The sequence below is a fragment of the Rhinoderma darwinii genome, chromosome 11, assembly GCF_050947455.1.
Source record: "Rhinoderma darwinii isolate aRhiDar2 chromosome 11, aRhiDar2.hap1, whole genome shotgun sequence".
In the NCBI taxonomy this organism is placed as follows: Eukaryota; Metazoa; Chordata; class Amphibia; order Anura; family Rhinodermatidae; genus Rhinoderma; species Rhinoderma darwinii.
Genome location: NC_134697.1, coordinates 31830571 through 31848147, shown reverse-complemented (window position 1 = coordinate 31848147; position 17577 = coordinate 31830571). Strand labels below are relative to the sequence as shown.

Sequence of the window (17577 nt, the reverse complement as noted above, 5' to 3'; positions counted from 1 at the left end):
TAAATTTGTAGACATCATCCAACCAAGGCCTCTGTTAGATAGTCAAAATTATATGTATTTTTAAGATGAGATTCATCATTTTGCAAAACCCCAGATCCGCCAGTCAAAGTCTGAGTGGTAGGCTTCCCTTCATCCATGGCCGTAGGCCTTTATCTAAATACCCTAGCCAATTTGGAGTGGCTTGTTGGCTTCCCTGCTAGCGCCCAGCACCTGGGGTGACATGCCCTGCTAGCGTTATCTCCCCCCAGCTACACCTCTGTATTATTCCTATAAATGTGATATTAATAAGACACCTTGCCTACACAGGAATAAAAGTCTTCGCCATGGACAACTTTTGAAGGACAAGTGAAGGTTATTACAGAAATGGATGTTATTAATGGTACATATATATATTTATATAACTTACATTTGTTTGAATTGGAGTCATTTTACCAAAAGTCTAAACACAATTCTCATTAATCATTCTCCGTATCAATAGATACCATGGTATTAGTCGCTTACCTTTTTCACATCAGGGACATTGAATGTTTTCTTTGTATGAGCCGTCCACCCCACGATACCAATATCTAAAGGAAAAACAATTTCATTTTCAGGAGATACAAGATTGTCTTCAAACTTAGAGTCCTTGGTGACATTGAAGAGCCTTGTGGCTAGTTCTGGTATTCCGTTCCGGGACCTAAAGAGGAACAAGCTACAATAGCTGGCTTGGAGGAAGAATGCAAGTCTTTGAAGGATTTTGTGAATGGTCTTCTCCATGTTACTGTCATCTTGGATCTCCTTCACTAACTCCAACAAGATGTCCGCTTCTTCCAGTTTTGTTAGGTCACGAAATGACACCCCATCTTTGAAATCCAGCTGCTTATTGTTGAACAAGGCTCCGACAGCCTCACTTCTCAATTTTCTGTCAAAATAATCCTTGGCAAATTGAGGGTTGTTTTCCAGGTATTTCTCAACATCTTCTTTCTTCAACTCTCCCATTTTCTTGATGATTATTTCTCAATAATGCATAATTTTGTTGACTAAAAATATTTAAATATTTTTAGTCATAAAAGACATTGCGAATTGGTCATTCTGTGGACTATCTCTATGAACACTTATGTATCCTGGAGAGCTTAAAAAATCCTCGCCAACCTTCTTGAGGTTTGACAGAAGGCACTAGCTTAGTGTCTTCTTAGCCTAGGATTCTGAAGACGGCTAATTAAACAGATGTCAGGACACTAAACCCCTGGCATGCTTTTAGCTTGTAAATCCCGCAAGAACCATTTTAGACAGAGCAATCCATTTTAAGATCACAGCTCTGTTCCCCTGTAATGTACCAAACTGGAACGTGCGTCTACACTAAACATTTAATTCATGATTAACATCCAGTCCCGTGACTTACTTACGTATTTGTGAATGGAAGAGCTAATCGCATATTAGATTTAGATTGTAGAAAATAATGGGACTAAATAAAGGTGGACGGTTGTACCACCTACAGTCATTGTGCTATGTGAATGAATGGATAGGTCAATATTCAAAATTCTAATTGCTGTGTATTAGACATAAATTGTTCTGTTTTGTGTTTAATTTAAAATAATTATAAAAAAATAATATTATACATTTTTATTTTTTACAATTATTCATGCAGATAAAGTCTATTAAAAATTGGCCTTATGATACTACCCTCTAATTTCGGAGATATAATTCCAATACACATAGTGTGCAATGTGGCTTAACCATGTTGGCCATATTTCATTTTACACTCAGTTAGTTTGCCCTGAATTGTAGCCTGCATAATGACTTATGATATAGTATTGTAGAATGGTAAGGCTCTGTTCACACCATGTTTGCCAACTACAGCACTTACGCCCGGAAAAAAAAATAAAGAATATATATATATCTGCAGCCATGTACAACTGTATGGCTATACAGTTGCATATGGCTGAGGTTGACTTACATTATAACCAGGGCCGTCTCCAGGTTTATGTGGGCCCTTGGGCGACATAGACTTAATGGGCCTCTTTGCGGGGGAAATCACAACGGCAGTAAAATGACAGAAAACATCACTTTGTGCCCCCATATAGACGTTAGGCCCTGTTTATGACACCATATAGAAGTTAGGTCCCCAGTTTGTACGCCCATAAATTTAGTGCCCTCCGTAGATCGTGCCACACAGTCCTCCCTCCCAGGTAGTGTCACACAGCCCCCTCCTCCCAGGTAGTGCCACACAGCCCCCTCCTCCCAGGTAGTGCCACACAGCCCCCTCTTCCCAGATAATGCCACACAGCCTCACTCCTCCAAGGTAGTGCCACACAGCTTCCCTCTTCCCAGGTACTGCCACACAGCCTCCCTCCTCCCAGGTACTGCCACACAGCCTCCCTCCTTGTATATAGCGCCTTTGGGGTTCCCTCTACGAGTGGAATCCCCAGCCAGAGTATTGCCGATGCTCTGGCTAGGGATTCCGCTTCAGGAGAAACCCCTGACGTCACCGTCCATATATGGACAGTGTTGTCAGGGGCAACCCCAAAGCCAAACTCCCGGGCAGAGCGCTACTAGCATTCTGCCTGGGACACTGCTCTGCTCCTGACAACACTGTCCATACATGCTTGACAAAGGCTGCATTGAGCAGCTGAAACGTTGCACTGTTTACTGCACTGATGGGAGAATTAATCCACTTTTCTGACGACATCTGTTTGGAGTGCTGCCTCTCTTTTCTACTTGTTTGGACATTGTGGGATTTACAAGTCAGATCCCTGGATGTCGGCACCCATCTGGGCCCTGGAGGCTTCTCTTGTTCTGCTGTGCTGCCCACGCTCTCTTTCCATATATGGACAGTGATGTTAGGGGCTTCCCCAGAGATGTAGTCCCGGAGCAGAGACGCTTGTAGCGCTCTGCCTGGGACTCCTTCTCTCTCTCTCTGACATCACTGTCCATATATGGAAAAATGTTACGGCAGTGTAAAAATTTCTCAATCTCCATAGGATGTCACATGCTGCTTGTTAGGTTAAAGAAGGTTTATTGTGTACACAGAGCTCTGAATTCCTATTCAGAACGGATATTATTAATTACAGCAGTTTATATAGCCAATATGATGTATGTGTAACATGTGCACCAAGAGAATTAGCATACAATAGTATAGGTTTGCATTACACAATGCGATATCATATCCAATGGGGTCCAGATAAGGTGGACGCCATGTTTGCAGATGTTGCACATCATTTGTGGTTTTCTTGTTTTTGCGGATCCGTATATACGGATGCACTACGGTCCGTACTTGCGGATACTGTTCCGTATATATGCAGATGACTACAGATCCGTATTTACGGACAATATTTACGGATAGATGAAAATACGATCGTGTGCATGGGGCCTAAGGTACACGTGTTTTTGCAGTAGGCTGTCCCCTTCACTCTTCAAAAAAGTTAAAAGAGATATCCAAAAGTCAACCAGCCAAATGTATGCCATAAGGGCACTCTTCTGGCATATGTCTGGCCCATAGAAATCTATGTAAGTGGCTAGAAAAAATGGGAACAAATAGGCACTGCATAGGGCGAGTATGTCCGAATTGTAGAAATACGTTTTTAGGCAAAGAGATTACGGAGGGTCATCTTTTAGTGTTGTGCTAAGATTTGAAATTGATGGTACACAAATTCATAGAGACGTTAAAAAACATAGAATAAAAAGATAATAAAGGTACTGCAGGCAGTTGTGCTGATGGTTAAACAATAAATGAAGAGAGAGATAGGTGACAGACAAAGCGACGGGACGTGCAGCAGTCAGGATAGGGAAGCGAAGAGAGGTATTGTGCGGCTCTTCGTATAGGAAATAACAGGAGGGGAGAGATCGATACAAAGTCGACCCGATCAGACAGTAGATCAGTGATCAGTTTTTGTTTTCTCTTTTGTGTGTAACCGCGCCCAATGGGCAGTCCTCTCAAGTGGCGCCATTTTTAGAAATGTAAATAGCGCTGTTATGGTCTGTTCTGTATACTGTCTCATGTACTTGAAAACGGGGTGTTGAATCTCCGAAACGCATTACATTTGGAGCCATTCTTTCTGTATAATAAAGAACATCATCTTTGAACACTATCTCCTGTAAGTCTTCCGCCTGTAAGGGGTCTCGTTTTTGATGGATTCCAGAGCTGGTCTCCTCTTCATTTATTCATAAAAGTCTATGTAAATGTTTGACTCTGGGGTATAATGCAGGAGAGGTGTTAGGCTGGTCCCATGTCACCCATCTCAGGGATAAGATTTCATCATTGACAGAAAGTATGAAGAAATGGAGAGTTGTGGGACGTGGTCTTGTGTATTCAATTAAACATTGAAATTACAATTGATGTATGTCTCTAAAGGGGGTTTTACACTGGGCAATTCCGGTGCAGATGAGCGTTCATATAACGCGCGTTGCCGATAATTGCCCTGTGTAAAAAGGGCAGCGATCAGCAAATGAACGAGCAAACACTCAATCATCTACTGGTCGTATCGTTTAAAAAAAAAGTGAATTCTCATCGTTGTCGGCAGCACATCTCCCTGTGTAAAGAGGGAGACGCGCTGCGGACATGATAATAACGTATGGGGACGAGCGATTGGACTAACGACCGCTCGTCCCCATCCAAAGCTTTGTGTGATAGAGCAAACGAGCGCCGATCAACGATGTCTCGTTGATCAGCGCTCGCTGCACTGGCCAATTGTGGGCCTGTGTAAAAGGCCCTTTACTTTTGAGTATCAAGGAATTGTATCTAATAGACATAATTATAACCAATGTATTTGGTTAACTTAGTAATAGCTCCTTGTAGTATTCCATCTACATGCTTATGTTAAACAGATATGGGGAATGATACAAAAGTATAGATGTTATTTTAAAATAATATCACATAGGTATGTTAACTACATGTAATATCAAATACAATGCTAATTATCAATGAAAAACTACTTCTCCCATCATTTTCACAGATCTACATTTTGACGTAGTGAAGCATTTAAAATGCTGTACCTGTTGCCTAAATAGTAAATCCTGAATACAATATTATTATTGGAATCACTCCTATAGTAGGGATAGCATTCCTGTAATACTCTGCTACTACCCTGCTGACTGTTTCCATCAGTATAGAGTATTCAGCAATATTTCTGTACTAATGTTCTCTGCTCTGACACATCTGGAAGCTTTGAATGAAGTCAGTCCATAACTTGAAGCTTGAAGACCCAGGGCCCTAGTACAAAAGCATTAACTAGTTACCCTCAACTAACCATTATAACATCTTGTGCCACTGTATACTCAGATATAACCCTCTATAGGAGTGTATAGTATATACATCATTGCGCAATTGAGGTGATGATAGTCAGTGCACCACCTACATAATTATCTCTCTCTACAAGAATACCTGTAGGCCAAGAGTCATAGTCATGTTGTGTTTGAAACCTAAGCTATAACTATTGCTGTACTATACATCATTGAGTTGGTAATAAATCGATGCAAAAGTTTTCGTCCCTAGTAAAGCAGTGGTGGTCAACTTGCCGGACTGTGACGGCCTCAAATGCAACCTTGACCCCAAATCCCATGCAGCCAGGGCTGAGATAGGAGTGCTGCCCACTCTCTTGGAATATAGACTTCTTGGATAAGTAGTCTATTCTCCTGAATGAGGACCTCCTCAGAGTAATAGTGGTGTATAGTGAAGGTGAATTCAGCACTCAAAATAAAAGTTGTAAGATTTATTTGGTCATATTAATACAAAGAAGTTAAAACCAAAAATCCCGGGACCACGCTTACGCGTTTCAGACCACTGTTATACTATACACCACTATTGCCTTGATCACCTGCTGTCGACACAGGACCAGTTTGGGAGTATTTGCGAGCACCTACAGCATTTGGATTTACTCCATACCAACTTGCATCAACTAAATGCAGTGAAAACGCAACAGAAGCGTGGTGGACATGTGGTGAGCGAACTTATAGTAACACTTCCTCTATTTTTTGTACCTCCTCAGAGTGCTCACACTACTGACTCCCCTCCACCCATTTGTTTTTGGCTGGCATGTGGTGTAAATCAAATGGTAAAACCCCCCCAAAAAATTATTTAATCTTAATTCAAGGTCATAATACAGCTAAAGAGAAAAACTCAGATGAGGAGGAGGGGGTTAATACTTTTGCAAGGTACTGAAATGGGACAGGTGATCTTTGTATCCATTGTGCACATTTTAACACTCACAATTTTGGAAAATATTTAACAGAAGGAAAAGAACACTTTATGACATGATGAAACACCACAGCAAATATTGACTGTGAGGCACAGAGAGGTGCCCGGCCTGCAGGATAAACACTCATTTACACAGATTCCTAAATCAGGTTAAAGAATAGGGCTGAAGTTTTAGGTCTGGTCATACTCCCAGAATCCCCTTGGTTTTAGATCATAGTAGGCAGGGGCGTAACTAGGAAACACTGGGCCCCGTGGCAAACCTTTAACTGGGTCCCCCTCCCCTGGGTGCCACACACAGCTCCCCTTGTAAATAGTACCCCCTGTAGATAGTCCCATACAGCCCCCTCCTGTAGATTGCGCCATACAGCCTACAACTGTAGATAGCGCTCCCAGCTCCCTTGTATATAATATGATATATTGCCTTGAACAAAATAAAAATTATACTCAACTAGGCCTCCTTCCCCCGAAGAACGGAGCAGCTCCTCAACGCCGACGGGATACTTGCGTAGGGACGGCATGATCCAGTGACGTCATTACACCAACCTGCGCAGGGATCCTGACCCTGCGCCTGATAGGCTGCAGGCCAAACATGGCCTGTAGCCTATGCATATGGCAGAGCAGGAAGATACCTCCCTGCTCTGTCATAGTGTACAATAGTATCTGCATCCTAAGGACGCAGATGCTATTGAATCCAGCGTTGCTTCCTCTGTAGCAGCCATAGAGGCTTCTAGCAGAGCCACCGGGCATGGGGGAGCCCCTCCCAATGGGTCGGCACGGGCCCCCTCATGCCACGGGCCCCGTAGCAGCCGTTATGGCTGGTACAGTGGTAGTTACGCCACTGATAGTATGGATATGTTCAGATGTGGCGTATTTTTTCTGCCACGTCTGAACTTAGCCTTGAAGTCATAAATGGAAAGAAGTATGAACATTGAGTCCTGTAACAGGACAAATCACATTGAACTGGTTAGTGATGTAATTGCCTCCCCTCAGATATCGGCTTTGTATATGCAGTAATTATCTGACAGCAGGGCCAAGATAGAGGTAAGTGGTCCCCATAGCAGGTATTAAAATGGGCCCTCCCTATTGCTAGGTAATTCCAGTGAGGACAGAAGGGCAAAGGTATAAGACTAAGTTTGAAAGGGGCTCTCTCACTCCAGGGCCCCATAACCGCAACATGGTTTGCCTCTATGGTTCGTACAACTTTTGTCTGGAGCCAATAAGGAGTAATAATTGCATCATAAATGTTGTTTTTGTCATTGGACACAGAGGAGATATCATCAATAAGGAATAATAGGTTATTTGTGAATCAGCCCATACAAAATAGACTCTAGTGACAAGTGATTGTCCCCAAAGTCAGCTCCAAATGGGAAGGTCTTCTGCTGGACTTTTGCGGCCCATTATTTTCCCGTGCCTGGGCTCACGGGTGGAACCTATAGTACTCCGGTTTGCCAGTTTGACCCTGCACCCATTTGTTACTTTGAATGGGCATGTACTGTCAACATCTAGTAGATATCCTGCTTTAAATGGGTCTCCCCTAGTGAAAGACACCATGTAATTCCCAGTTATGTAATTGCGGACACCACTAATAGGCCATAATGGGGTCCCACTAATATTCAGGCTGACATTGTAGACACTCTGAAGAGACCTGGGATTTAATATTAAATCGGCTACAACGCCAAAACATATCCAGTGAAGAGCTTGAACTTGTACTAAGAGAAGGCAGAATGTAGCCTGATGGAAAGTTGTTTTTGTATGAGAAATACGCAACAAAACAGAGCAGCTCTTTACAGGACTGTGCATGAATGGATTTTGTGTGCCCTCCCGGAGAGCTGGGTCATTGCCAAAAACCTCCAAGCCACAGACTACGCTCCCAAATATGTTTTGGCAAATCCTTCTCCCCCTCTCTCTATGTTCTCTCACAGGGTGTCATATTTTCTCTCCTTATTATGAGATTGCTTTAGGGTTTTTCTGCTTTTATTTTTGCAAGTGATGGGTTGGGGTTAAAGTGCACAGATCGATGTTATGCAAGTTTGTTGAAGTGGGCCCCTATCCAGCTAGGACTGGATGAAGTGGCAGCTTAAAACATAGGTCTTTTACCTTGTGCAGATGATGTTACGAAACCGTGTGACGGCGGAGCTGTATATAAACCTCCCAGACGCTGCATTCCAGGGTTTCTTACATCTGGAAGCAGCTGGACTCTGTAAGCTTCTCTCATATCTATTGCATATCACGGCTTGCGCTATCCCAATGAACACGCATTTACAATAGTTTTGCCTTAGACATTCACACAAATACTTATAACACTTACATTTTAAATTTAATTACCAAAACCCACATAATACATTCCCCTCATATAAGACATACAGCGTCTGACTTTCCCTCACATCTCATTGCCTTGTATACCTTTTATTTCACTTTTTGATAACTTTTTTCTTTTTGCTAGTTTCTTTAGCTGATCTTGAAAGTTGGAAGGATGGACTTAAAGGTTTTTGGGCTGTTAATTGCCCTGTGCTATTTTGGGAGCTCCTTGGCCTCTAGATACAATAGAGATTGCCGTGTGAGCAACTTCAGGGTGATGCCAGATTTTGACATCTCTCGGGTATGTGTACAATTCTTATTTCATCTGTATTATTGATTTTGTAAGGTATTTAAAAAGCAGGAGAAATACTAACTTTCTACAATTATATGTCAAAGTCAGGCAACGAAGCTGTAGCATTGGGTCAAACGTGGCTTAGGGCACCACCAGCCAGTATCCCGATTAGCGTCTACAATTTAAGCAGAATAAATTGGAGAAACCTACTTATTGATCCACCTACATCTGCTGTCCTTCCACAAGACATTTTAAACTCTGGTTATTGATATCACATTAATAATACTATTAATAAATTATTAAGCTACAAACTCTACTCAGCAATTATCCTATTGATTTGTTAGTCTCATCTAGACCAATTTCCAATACTTATCTTAGACACCACTGCTGTAATACTGCAAGAAATAACAGTTTCACATACATATACATTTGCACAACTCCTTGCTTGTAGATTAAAATATCTATAGACATTCATGTAATACTGCCCTCTAGTGGTCAAATGACCATGAACAGTAAAATATCTCCTGATTTGGATTATTGAGATTGCTAGTGATCAGATGAGACTGCAGTTATAACAATATGTTAATTTTGCATTCACAGGGACATGGAAGCTGAAGTATGGGGGACAGGGTTGTTTGGTGGGGAGCTCACACTGTAATGCTGCCTTAGTTACATCCATGCCTTTCTGTGATATGGAGGAAACTCAGTGACCCTTGATGCATTCCTATTGATTTTGACCCTGCAGAGATATTATGTTGTAGATGTTGAAAGAAAATCACTAATGATCAGTCTTCTCCCTGTGTTACAGATGGGCACCGGGGCAGCTATAACAGCTCTCCAATAGCCTCCACCTAACCTTTACTTTCAACATAGGCAGCTCTGCTATCTGAGTGCATGCAAACTGTGTCCTAACATCTTAAATCATCTATGTACCCAGGTGACTAATGTCAAACAAAATGCAGCACAATATATTATAGCTATCAGTAATCCCATTTACGTACTTATTGCATTCAATAATAATAGATTAAGCAGAGCTCAGTTTATCATTTGGTGATGTCACACCTGTAGTTTTTCAAACGACTACAAATAAAAATGCTGAATATCAACTCAAAGTTATGACAATAAAAAATTTTGCTCTGCTACATCTGAAGGCTCGAGCATCTGTAGTTTTAGACATCATCAGACTAATTTACTAATCAACTTTATCTGTTATCTTTTACTTTTATTAATCTGTCTTTGTTAAAAACAATTTTCTTTTAATTTGTATTATTCATACATGAACTTTATAATTTGTACCCCAGGGAAAAACAAAATGTATAGAACATTTATGACAATTGGCAAAATATTGTATTCTTCCCCATATATTTATATATAGTTAGTGTAAATAATATATACTAAAATAATTAAAAGGGATTGTATGAGATTAGTAAAAAAGGTTTTGCTTTTTCCCCAGAAACAGCACCACTCTTGTCTATGGGCTATGTTTGTTTTTGCAGCACAGTTCTATTCAAGTGAATGGGGCTGAGCTGCAATACCGGACACAGTCTATAGACACAAGTGGTGCTGTTTCTGGAAAACACGTAGAAACTTTTTTCCCAATCTTAGACAAGCCCTTTAAGTGCTTTTAATCTGCAATATACAGATGACACTAAAGTCCATGATCAGTGGGAAGAGAATTATTACAATTTCTGCACATCACGTTCAACACACCGACCTCTACTTTTATACGCTGTATACCACTTCATCACAAGGTGCATTGCTCTTCTACCTTAAAGCGGATCGGTCAGATATTTACGCTGCCCTGTCTGAGAACAGCATAAAGAAGTGACAGACACACTGATTTTCGCATGCTGTCACTTCTTAGTTAATGTTAAGTAGATTAGGAGTATTTAGAACTTATACTTGTGGTGCGCTGCCAGCGCTGTAAGCATGAGTTTAAGTATATCCATATATACACGCTCCCCCCACTTCCTCTCGCCTTCCAGCCGCTCACACAGGGCAGCATAGAGATGTGACCGATCTGCTTTAATGCTACCTTAAAGTGTAAGTAAACGTTCGACAAACTTCTGACCTGTCATAAGTTTTTATTGGTGGGGGTCCGAGCACGGAGACCCCCACCTATTGCTTCGTTTCTGTTCGGCCTTGTCCGGAAATCAATGTATTGGAGTACAGGGGCAATAGAAAGTCTCAGCCGAACAGAAACGAAGCGGCTGAGCAGTCACACGAGCGCTTCTGCCGGTTCGTTATAGCGATTGGTGGGGGTCTCAGTGCTCGGAACCCCACCAATCAAAACTTCAAAACAAAATCCACACCATTATCTGTATATGCAAATGTAGCAATACAAAATGGAGATAAAAAAAACTGTTTGGAGATGAATGGTGAAAAACATCACCAGACCAAGAAGGACATTAGAGATAGTCCCGAATGGACCTGCTAAACTCAAGATAGAACCTTCTTACATAAACCATGGACTTAGTGCATATCCCTATCTACATATATAACATGTGACATCCATGTTTATTCTCAGTATGCTGGAACTTGGTATGCCGTAGCCAAGAAGGACCCAGAAGGTCTGTTTCTTCTTGACAACATTGTGGCTAGGTTCTATGTTGACGAAACTGGAAAAATGACGGCAACAGCCAGAGGCAGAGTCATCCTCTTCAAGTAAGGAACTCAATATTGCAGCTTTTTCACTGATCGTCCACCCAGTCGTGCCCCCAATTTGATCACAAAACTAGATTCAGTCCGAAAATGGGTACTGCCACCCCAAAGCTTGTTTATTGGAAGGTATGCAGTGGGTTCTAACTTTCTTACCTCTGCAGTCATGTTTCTGTCATTCTGGGATAGTTGCGGCTCCTAATAACATGAGGGCCAGCTTCCAGGAAATATCTTATTCCATGGACCTTTCTATCTTTTCAATAACGTGTCACAATTTTAGATGAGAATTTATTAGGAAATTCTGACTTAAGGATGAGATCCCCGTTCATGACTCATCTATTAGCAAGTGTAGAGTGATTACAAAGGTTGTCTCTCTGGAGGACCCAGCACAACTGCGCATTACACAGAAATGCTGTTGACTTCAATGGGATCTGTGTAATACTTAATTTCCCCTGTGGTGGTGCTATAGGGAAATTGAACACTTGTTGCAGGGTTCCCCTACTGATTACAGCTGATCAATGACGGCTTCCACGTTGTTGTCAGCTTATCATCAGGAGATCCCTCAAACAAAAAAGGCATTTTCCAAATTGGATAATCCCTGTAAAGGTGGATCCAGTTAATAATATACAATGTCATATTGGGGTGCAATTGTGTTCAGTTTTCTAGTTGGCTAAAATTGCTACTGTGATCTGTTTATGAACCGTCTTTCTTCCACTACTTACCTTTTGGCTTTTTCGTAGCTCCCTCCTTTCCAATTTTACATTACAGTCTTCTTGTTTTTTGCTACGATGTTAATAAAAACTAAAAGTTAGAGCCCCCCCCCCCCCCCCACATCAACACTGTCAACTATGCAACTGCATGATGTAAATAGTTATATGACAGGGATATTAGGTGTTTAGACATAAGATAAATTCTTCTTTACAGTAACCCTGTATATATTATCTGAATGCTCTAAAAATATAGTATCCAACAGTATATAGTATCCAACAGTATATAGCGGGAAACACTATAAAGCTCTGCTATACAGCTTACTGATATCTGTGCATTTATTTAGGACCATGGAAATGTGTGCTGATATGGTGGGCACCTTTCAAGAGACCGATGACCCTGCTAAATTCAAGATGAAGTATCATGGTGTCCTCTCTTACCTGGAAAAAGGACGTAAGTGAGACAGAAGATCAGCAAAATAATGACTTTAGATAGAGGAAAGTGTAGGTACTTTACATGATTCATTGTAACTTTATCTTATACCTGCGGCATATTCAGTAACACAACTGAATCCAAGTACCACTTTCCTAAATACTTGTATGTATGAGATTAGAGAAAAAAAAAGTTGTTTTTTTTCTCTTAGAAACAGTGCCACGCTTGTCTATAGGCTGTATCTGGTATTGCAGTTTAACCCCATTCAAGTAAATAACAGACACAGAGACCAAGAGATGCACAGTTTCAGGAAATTGCAAAAAAATAAATTAAAAAAATTCTCCTCTCATACACATGGCCAACCATGACTGAGTTGGGTGCGTGGCAATTTCAAATGAACGGGGGTTAAGAAAACTGGAAGTATCCTCTAACAACCCAAAAAGTAGGTAAACTTGGGTGAAAAAAAAGTTTAAAAGAATCCAAAATAAAACAATGTTTGAAAATATAAAAAACAACTCCCCCCCCCCCCCCCCCCCCGATCCTTGGATCCAGAGAATAACTAGTCAAGTATTATGGGGCACGATCCTATAATTCTACTAATGTTACAGACTAGAACCCTAATGAAAGTTTTACTCTTCCTATACCTGTCCCTGTATATATGTTACCATGTACAGTCAATTTTAACGACCCCTTTGTTTCCAGTTGATGACCACTGGGTGGTGGATACGGATTACGACACCTATGCCGTCCACTATTCATGCCGTGAGGAAGCTGAAGATGGCACATGTTTAGACAGCTATTCCTTCATTTTCTCCCGTGATCCCAATGGTCTTTCTCCAGAGACACAAAGAATTGTCAGGAGAAGGCAGGAGGAGCTCTGCTTGGACCGAAAATACAGAGTTGTTGCCCACAATGGTAAGGAGAGTTTTGCTTATGTAGTTAAAATTGAATATACCGTGTGCAGCAAAAGCTTTATAATATGAAGTGCACATCACTATAAACTGTGGGGGCAACCATTTTATACTAAAAGTAACCCATCCAGTTTTTTTCAAAAAAGAACACAACTCCTGGCCATGGGCTGTGCATGGTGTTGTATCTCTGTCTCATTCACACGTATATTCAAGATTTCTGCTTGCCATCAGTGAAAGGAGGCATCAATTGCTTACATCCAGATGCTGAAAACCTGTCATGTCCAACTGACGAAGCTTGCTAGAAGCCAGTAGTCCCATGCGCTGTAAACTAGGCTTTTCTTCACCTGATGTAAAGATTCACTTCACTGCTGTAGCCCTGTATGTGAATCTGTAGCTTTTGGATGTAAGCAAAAATGTCTCATGCACTGACAGCAAGCAGAGATCTTGAAACTGGTGATATTTTGAAACAAAATCTATGAAAAAAAAAGTTTCAAAACTTATTATACAATGATTAAGCCTCAGGTCATGTTCACACAGCGACAATTGGTATGAAAGTGTATGTGTACATAAATTCCCATAACATCCCGTAACAAATGTTATAGACATATTGAACCAGATAAACGGAGAATGTTTTATGTGGCGAACCCCATAACACACGTGGTCCCCTATGCTTGTACCTCAGACATATTGGCCTCCATGATTGACCTTCCGGTCTCCTTTCCTACAGGGTACTGTGATTAATTTCTCAATATATACAAGAAACCTTTTGATTTCGAGTTTGGAAGAAGATCCTGCCTCCCTCTGCATCCTATTTTTGGCAAATAAATCTTTAATGAACCTTGGCTATGAGGCAACGTATTGGAATGATTACAGCAGCAATGTACATATTTTATACGGATTAATTGTACGATGTTTATAGCACTTCACACTCAAGCTGTTGACGCCTTCTGTTAACCTTTCCCTGATATGTTTGATTTACGTTTTCCAGAAATAAAGCAAGATTCATTTCTACTCCATAGAAACTTACAGTCATCATTTATTTCATGTCAATCCCTCACGTATTGCACAATAACAGGGATTTACCGTAAAATAACTTTTCGGAAATATCCTCCGAAGGATCTGGCTGCTACAGGTTCCCAATGTGGAATTTCAACGATTCATTCCAAAAACCAAACCCCTAAGATTTATGCGCTGGTAGTAAATGCCGAAGTGAGAGCTCAGGCCTGGCATAGATGCCGTACTCCTGCCTGACATAGGTGCCGTACTCTTGCCTGGCATAGGTGCCGTACTCCTGCCCGGCATAGGTGCCGTACTCCTGCCTGGCATAGGTGCCATACTCCTGCTTGGCATAGGTGCTGTACTCCTGCCTGGCATAGGTGTCGTAGTCTTGCCTGGCATATGTAAAGGATCTGCCAGACACAGCTTCTGTGTCGGCGCCCGTGGTTAATTAGTCTGCACCTGCTCCTAGGTCTGATAGAGTGACTCGATCTGCTACCACTCAGGCTGGTAGGCTCATTAGTGGGAGAACCTATCACAACCTTGCCAGACGGTTCTAGCTCCTGCCCTCGGTCTATTTATAACTTCATTTCCTGCTTCTCTTTGCCTGTGATTCCTTCTTGTTTCCTGGCTCTGCTGCTCCTGCTATTACCATTGACCTCTGCTTCATATCGACCCTGGCTTTACTGACCCTTTTTCTGTAATTTTGGGTTTAATCCACAGTTCTCCTCCGTTTCACCTGGTGGTTCCAACAATCCCGAGGTAGATGTCGTTCATCGGGAACTGTGCACAGTCTGGGTCCAGGTTCAGAAGAACCTAGAGGCGTCCCAGAGCATACAAAACACTCAGGCAGATAAAAGACGTTCTGCTAACCCCTTGTTTGAGGTCGGGGATCTGGTGTGGCTGTCTTCAAAAAATTTGCGCCTTAAAGTTCCGTCCAAAAAATGTGCTCCCCGGTATATAGGGCCGTACAAGGTCATTGAGGTCCTTAACCCTGTCTCCTTCCGGCTGGAGTTACCCCCGTTTTTTCAAATACACGACGTGTTTCATGCCTCCCTCCTGAAACGCTGCTCTCCGTCCTTGGTTACCTCGAGGAAACCTCCGGTCCCTGTTCTCACTCCTGAAGGGGTAGAATTTGAGGTGGCCAAGATTGTGGACAGCAGGATGGTCCAAGGCTCCCTCCAGTACCTGGTCCATTGGAGAGGATACAGGCCTGAGAAGAGGACTTGGGTACCCGCCCGGGAAGTTCACACTGGGGTATTGCTCAGGAGGTTCCATCTTCGGTTCCCCAATAAGCCAGGTCCACCTAGGAAGGGTCCAGTGGCCCCTCATAAAAGGTGGGGTACTGTAAAGGATCTGCCAGACACAGCTTCTGTGTCAACGCCCGTGGTTAATCAGTCTGCACCTGCTCCTAGGTCTGATAGAGTAACTCGATCTGCTACCACTCAGGCTGGTAGGCTCAGGAGTGGGAGAACCTATCACAGCCTGGCCAGACGGTTCTAGCTCCCACCCTCGGTCTATTTATACCTTCATTTCCTGCCTGTCTTTGCCTGTGATTCCTTCTTGTTGCCTGGCTCTGCTGCTCCTGCTATTACTATTGACCTCTGCTTCATATCGACCCTGGCTGTACTGAATACGCTCCTGCTCTGCGTTTTGTACCTCGTACACTCCTGGTTTGACTCGGCTCGTTCACTACTCTTGTTGCTCACGGTGTTGCCGTGGGCAACTGTCCATTTTCCCTTAGCTTCTGTGTACCCTTGTCTGTTTGTCTGTCGTGCACATATTGAGCGTAGGGACCGTCGCCCAGTTGTACGCCATCGCCTAGGACGGGCCGTGCAAGTAGGCAGGGACTGAGTGGCGGGTAGATTAGGGCTTACCTGTCTGTCTCCCTACCCCGACATTACAGCATAGGTGCCGTACTCCTGCCTGGCATAGGTGCCGTACTCCTGCCTGGCATAGGTGCCGTACTCCTGCTTGTGAACTAAACCAGACCACAGAACTGGTGAATATGTCTAATACTATAGAAATTCTGAATAAAACATGGATATTCTGAGATTAAGGGTAAATTCTGACGGAGCAGAACTACGGAAAGTTGAACGCTGGTGTGAACCCAGCCTTAATCATGGACAACTACAGGAACACAAACCATTGGCCCTGGAACCTGTTGACAAAACTACAGACATACGTTTACAGCAGTGTATAGTTAGGTCACAGCATGCATCGGATCATGCCACGATTATTTTTTTGATGTATCTGTACGGAATTTAACAGAAGATATCTATCTGAAATTAGAGGTATACATTGGTACAATAAGGCCCCGGGTAGCTCTATGGGTGCCTTATTACAGCCTTTTACAGACTAGCCAAGCCCGCTGTAGAAATCCCTAAATTCTTTAAGACTCGGTTGGCCCTAGAAGCTTTTCTCCAAATTGGATATTTCGTATTTACAATCCATTTACATCTTAAAGGAATAATAATTCCATAAAAAAATTGCAGAAAAAAAGGGCAGGAGCAAGATCAATTTTCCAAAATGTTTACATTTAATTTGACCTAAAAAATTCCATATAATACACGTTTCTAATATTTGGTCAAGAAGATTGTAAATTATTTGATGTAAACCTTTAGACTTGATAATATTCACTGTAACAAAATAGTGCAAATCCTGTACATGACATCAAATAAAAGGATTCCGCCGACCTGTGTCACATATGGCAGAATCACAGTAAACTAGATTATTATTTTACATTGTGAAACGTTTCGTCTTTATCATAGAACAAGCATGGTAAGAGTGATACCAGGGGGGTAACTATAGGGGTTGCAGAGGTGGCAGTCGCACAGCAACAGAGGGAGTCGAAAGTCCCCTCTGCCACATAAGACGCTAGTAATATAAGGGGCAAATGGTACTGTAGATTGGGGCCCCTGATTTTGGACTGGGGCTAAGAGCTGGCAGCTTTTGGCGTGGAATGAAGGAAGTGAATAATTCTGTAGAACTGGCAACATATTGACAGCAGTAAAACATTACTCATTATTAGGAATAACCTAGCGGTAGAAAGGACACGTGTTTTCCTGTTCGGGCAGAACGCTCATAATTATGACAATTTGGATGAAGTG

The 17577-nt window shown here is 42.1% G+C and overlaps 2 protein-coding genes across 5 annotated transcripts in view; one reads left to right on the top strand and one right to left on the bottom strand.

Moving 5' to 3' along the window:
* Nucleotides 1–978, bottom strand: part of PDE6C (phosphodiesterase 6C) — a 49196-nt gene extending 48218 nt beyond the window's left edge. For both annotated transcript variants that reach the window (XM_075841018.1, XM_075841017.1), the window contains exon 1: nucleotides 502–978. In XM_075841018.1, the coding sequence (XP_075697133.1) occupies nucleotides 502–978 (477 nt within the window). The remainder of the gene's footprint in view (nucleotides 1–501) is intronic.
* Nucleotides 1–14493, top strand: part of RBP4 (retinol binding protein 4) — a 349798-nt gene extending 335305 nt beyond the window's left edge. For 2 of the 3 annotated variants that reach the window (XM_075841028.1, XM_075841027.1), the window contains exons 2-6: nucleotides 8616–8771; nucleotides 11290–11426; nucleotides 12475–12581; nucleotides 13263–13475; nucleotides 14199–14493. In XM_075841028.1, the coding sequence (XP_075697143.1) occupies nucleotides 8646–8771; nucleotides 11290–11426; nucleotides 12475–12581; nucleotides 13263–13475; nucleotides 14199–14212 (597 nt within the window). In that variant the 5' untranslated portion in view covers nucleotides 8616–8645 and the 3' untranslated portion in view covers nucleotides 14213–14493. Of the gene's footprint in view, nucleotides 1–8277; nucleotides 8373–8615; nucleotides 8772–11289; nucleotides 11427–12474; nucleotides 12582–13262; nucleotides 13476–14198 lie in introns of those variants that run through there. The other variant, XM_075841026.1, reaches the window with a different exon arrangement.
* The last annotated feature ends 3084 nt before the right edge of the window (nucleotides 14494–17577 follow it).